Source organism: Terrapene carolina, unplaced genomic scaffold, assembly GCF_002925995.2.
Source record: "Terrapene carolina triunguis isolate 2854851 unplaced genomic scaffold, T_m_triunguis-2.0 Scaffold27091, whole genome shotgun sequence".
In the NCBI taxonomy this organism is placed as follows: domain Eukaryota; kingdom Metazoa; phylum Chordata; order Testudines; family Emydidae; genus Terrapene; species Terrapene triunguis.
The window spans coordinates 431-4,133 of NW_020691442.1; the positions used below are offsets into that span (position 1 = coordinate 431).

General features: G+C 67.3%; 1 protein-coding gene across 1 annotated transcript; it reads right to left on the minus strand.

Moving 5' to 3' along the window:
- Window positions 1-115: 115 nt before the first annotated feature.
- Window positions 116-3,155, minus strand: LOC112124596 (interferon-inducible GTPase 5-like). Its single transcript, XM_026662408.2, has 2 exons — window positions 2,532-3,155; window positions 116-2,038 (listed from the first exon to the last, which is right to left on the minus strand). The coding sequence occupies exons 1-2, from the start codon at window positions 3,152-3,154 to the stop codon at window positions 835-837; spliced, it is 1,827 nt and encodes a 608-aa protein (XP_026518193.1). The 5' UTR covers window position 3,155; the 3' UTR covers window positions 116-834.
- Window positions 3,156-3,703: the final 548 nt, after the last annotated feature.

Sequence of the window (3,703 nt, forward strand, 5' to 3'; positions counted from 1 at the left end):
CATTACGGTAGCGCTGGGTGCGGTACATCACGATTGCTATTTATTAGATGCGTTACGGTAGCGCTAGGTGCGGTACAAACCCATACGGGCGTTCTTAGCAGAGCTGTGGAAGGAAACGCCCCTCCCCCCCCCCACACACACACGTTGCCCCTTTCGAGGACCGTCAGGGACCCCCTGCAGAACGGCCCCCCCTTGCATTTCAGTGCTGCCCCAGTGCCCCCCAAAAGCCAGGGAACAGGACTGGACCCAAGCCCCACAAGCCAGGTCAGACCCACGCGCAGACCAGGAGAGGCCTCGTCCTTGGGCCTGCGTCACGCCAAGATCCCTGCATGAGCTGGAGCCGCCGTGGGGCAGGGCAGGGACGGGGTCTGTGTTAGCAACCTCAGGGATTTTGGGGGCTGTGGGGGGAGAACTGCAAGGAGAATCGCCCCCCACCCCACTCCCTGCAGCATAGCGCCCCCTAGCGCCACACTGGGGCATCAGGGGAGAGCCCCCACCCCGCTCCCTGCAGCAAAGCAGCCTGTAGCGCCGCGCTGGGGCATCGGGGCCAGCTGGGGAATTGGCCCCATTGACTACAGTGGCGCTATGGCCGATTGACCCAGCGGGGGGGTTGCTATAAGGGTGGCTGTGCTGAGACAGTAAGCCATGGGAATACGGGGCGGGGGGAAGGACCAGAGATTTCAGGACAGGACTGGGCATGGAGGCCCCTTTCAGGAGACCCTACAATAACCAAGCAATGCACGCGGCCCCCAGCCCGCCCGAGAGACCCTACAATAACACGGCCGTTCTGCCTTAGCTGCGGGAGGGGGTCCCCTAGCTTGGCTGGAAGCCCCCTCAGACCTCGCTGTCGAAGGCCTTGACGAGAACCCGCTGGGAGTCGGCCGCCAGCTCCTCCAGGCACAGGCTGAGCATGGAGTAGGTGGTGTGGAAGGAGATGCCCCCGGAGGCCAGCGCCCCGTAGATGGGGATCCGGTGGAAGAAGAAGTTGACCACCACCAAGCCCCCGCCGGTGGCCTTCCCCAGCAGCCCGATCACCACCTCCTTGTTGATGCTGCGCCCGAGCACGCTGCGCACCTCGGCCCGCAGCGCCTCCAGCGGCTTCCCGGCCCTCTCCGCCAGCCGGGCCAGGGAGGCCGCGTCCAGCCCGAAATCCTGCCGGTAGGTGGCCAGCTTCCTCAGCAGGATGGAGACGTCGCAGGTGAAGGCCAGCCCCGGCAAGGGCACGGCGGCCACCAGGCTGGAGACCAAGGCCACCTTCCAGACCTCCTGGTGCAGCAGCTGCCGCTTCTTCTCGATGATGGCCCCCGAGAGGTTGGGCAGGGAGAGGAGGAAGGCGTGACGCTTGTGCCCGGGCAGCTCTCGCTCCAAGGTGTCCTCGAAGGCCTGGAAGTCGTATTTCTCCATCTCGAAGCTGCTGAGGAGGAAGACTTTGGCGTCGCCCAGCCCAGCCTGGCCCAGCCGTTCCCGGCAGTCCCTCCTGATCTCCTCCAGCACCTCCTCTTCCTCGGGCGGGTTCTTCCTCCTCCGCGTGGCCTCCAGGTCATTGTCTACCTTGGCGCGCACAAAGTAGAAGCGTTTGCCTTGCTCCACGATGGCCCGGGCCAGGCGGACGTGGTTCTCCTTGAACCTCTCCGAGGCCAGGATGATGAAGAAGTCGTAGCGAGTGAAATCCACGGCCTCGAGGTAGCGGTCGGCCCGGAAGCTGGGCGTGCCAATGCCCGGCAGGTCCCACAGCGTCACGTTGGGGTAGCCAGGGTAGGGGTAGGCCGTGGGCTGGGCCGTGGTCTCGGTCACGCCGGTCTGGGCCGCCCCCTCGTCCTCGTCGCTCAGGCCTCGCAGGGCGTTGACGAAGGTGGACTTACCGGCCCCCGACTCCCCGGTGACGGCCACATCCAGCCGGGCGTTCCACAGGGTCTCCAGGCTGCACTGGACCCGGGTCACCACCTCCGCCAGGCCGCCCAGCTCGTAGGCCTCCTGGATCTCAGCCACCTCCCGCTCGCTGATCTGCTCAAAGCCGGAGAGCGTCGGGCGCAGCACCCTGCGGGCACAGTGGGCGTGAGACAATGGGGGCACCAGGGGGCACGGGGGCGTGAGACAATGGGGGGCACGGGTGGGGGGGGGGGGAGCGGGAGGTGCTGGGGGGGACTGAACAGAGTAAGAAAGGACCGGGAAGTATGGGGCGGGAGTGGGGAGGAGGCAGAGCAGGGGAGACACGGGATGAGGAGTGGGGGGGACCAGTGAGGGTGAGACATGGAGGGACAGGCTGGGTGTTGGGGATTCTGGGAGACCCTACAATAACAAACCACCTGAGACCCTATAAAATGAACCCACCAAAAGACCCTACAATAATAAAGCACTGCATGGAGCCCTCCAAAGAGACCCTACAATATCACCTCACCTGAGGCCCTTCCGCCCGCAGCAACCATACTCGTCTCCCTAAGAAACCCCACAATAACAAACCAGCCCTACCTCTCCCGAGCATCCCCACAACAGCGGCCCGCCTGAGAGACCCTACAATAAACAAGCCGCACCTCTCGTACACCCTGACGTCTCCCACCAGAGCCTGGCGCAGCAGGGGACCATCCAGCTCTTGGGGCTCATGCCCGGAGACGAGGAAGATGACAGGCGGGGGCTCCCCGAGGCCATGGGCCGCCAGGGACTGGGTGCAGGCGGCCCGGAGGGCGTCAAGGGCCCGGGCCCGGTCGTAGCGCTCTCCCAGGAGCCGCCGGAGGGTGTGCAGGTCCAGGTCGGCCTTGGTGCGGGCGAAATGCACCGTCTTGCCGGCGCTGCGGGCCTCCTGGGCCAGGCGGGCATGGCTGGCACCGAATAGCCCGTCAGTGGCCAGGAGCACCACGTCCCCCTCGGCCAGCCAGCGCTCCGGCCCCTCACCCTCTGTCAGGGGCAGCTCCCAGAGCAGCAGGTTGGGCTGGGCCGGGTCGGGGTACAGCACGGGCCCCCCGGAGCTCGCCGGGGCCCCCAGCGGGGCCGCGCGGGCGTCGTCCTCCGCCAGGCCCCGGGCGGCATTGAGCAGGGCCGACTTGCCGCAGCCCGGCGCCCCCACGATCACCACCGAGACGTCGCCCCGGTCCGGGGAGCCCGGCGAGGTGTCCACCGGGGGCTGCGGGAGCATTTCGGGGCCTGGGGCTTCGTTCATCTGGGTGCTGCGGAGACAGAAGGCGAAGTGATTGTCGGGGGGGGGGGGGGGGCCCCCGGGGGGGGGCCCTCACCCCGGCGCCCCCCCCCCCCCCCGCCCCTGCCCCACCCCGCCCTGATCCCAGCCCACCCCAATACCCCAGCCCCCTCTTGAACCAGATGGAGAGGTGTGCACAGGGACAGATAAACCGAGGGGGGTACATTGGGGGTGCACGGGGACAGACAGACAGAGGAGAGTGCAGGGGGATGGATCGGGGGTGCATGGGCAGGGGGCGAAGGGGGACAGAGGGGGTGCATAGGGTGGATTGGGAGGTGCAGGGGGACGGATCGGGAGGTGCATGGGGATGGATCGGGGGGGTGCATGGGGCGACTAGAGGGGCGCAGGGGGATGGATCAGGGAGTGCATGGGGCAGACAGAGGGGGTGCAGGGGACAGATCGGGGGGTGCAGGGGAATGCATGGGGAGGCGCAGGAAGCGGGGCAGGGGGTGCAGGGGACGGGGCGGGGGGCAAAGGGGGACAGATTGGGGTGCATGGGGCGGATCGGGGGGG

Excerpts from the sequence above, each read along its gene's own strand:
- LOC112124596 (XM_026662408.2), bottom strand. The coding sequence starts at position 3,154 with ATGAACGAAGCCCCAGGCCCCGAAATGCTCCCGCAGCCCCCGGTGGAC. Across the intron at positions 2,039-2,531 it reads GACGTCAGGGTGTACGAGAG|GGTGCTGCGCCCGACGCTCT; the intron begins GTGCGGCTTGTT and ends CTGTGCCCGCAG.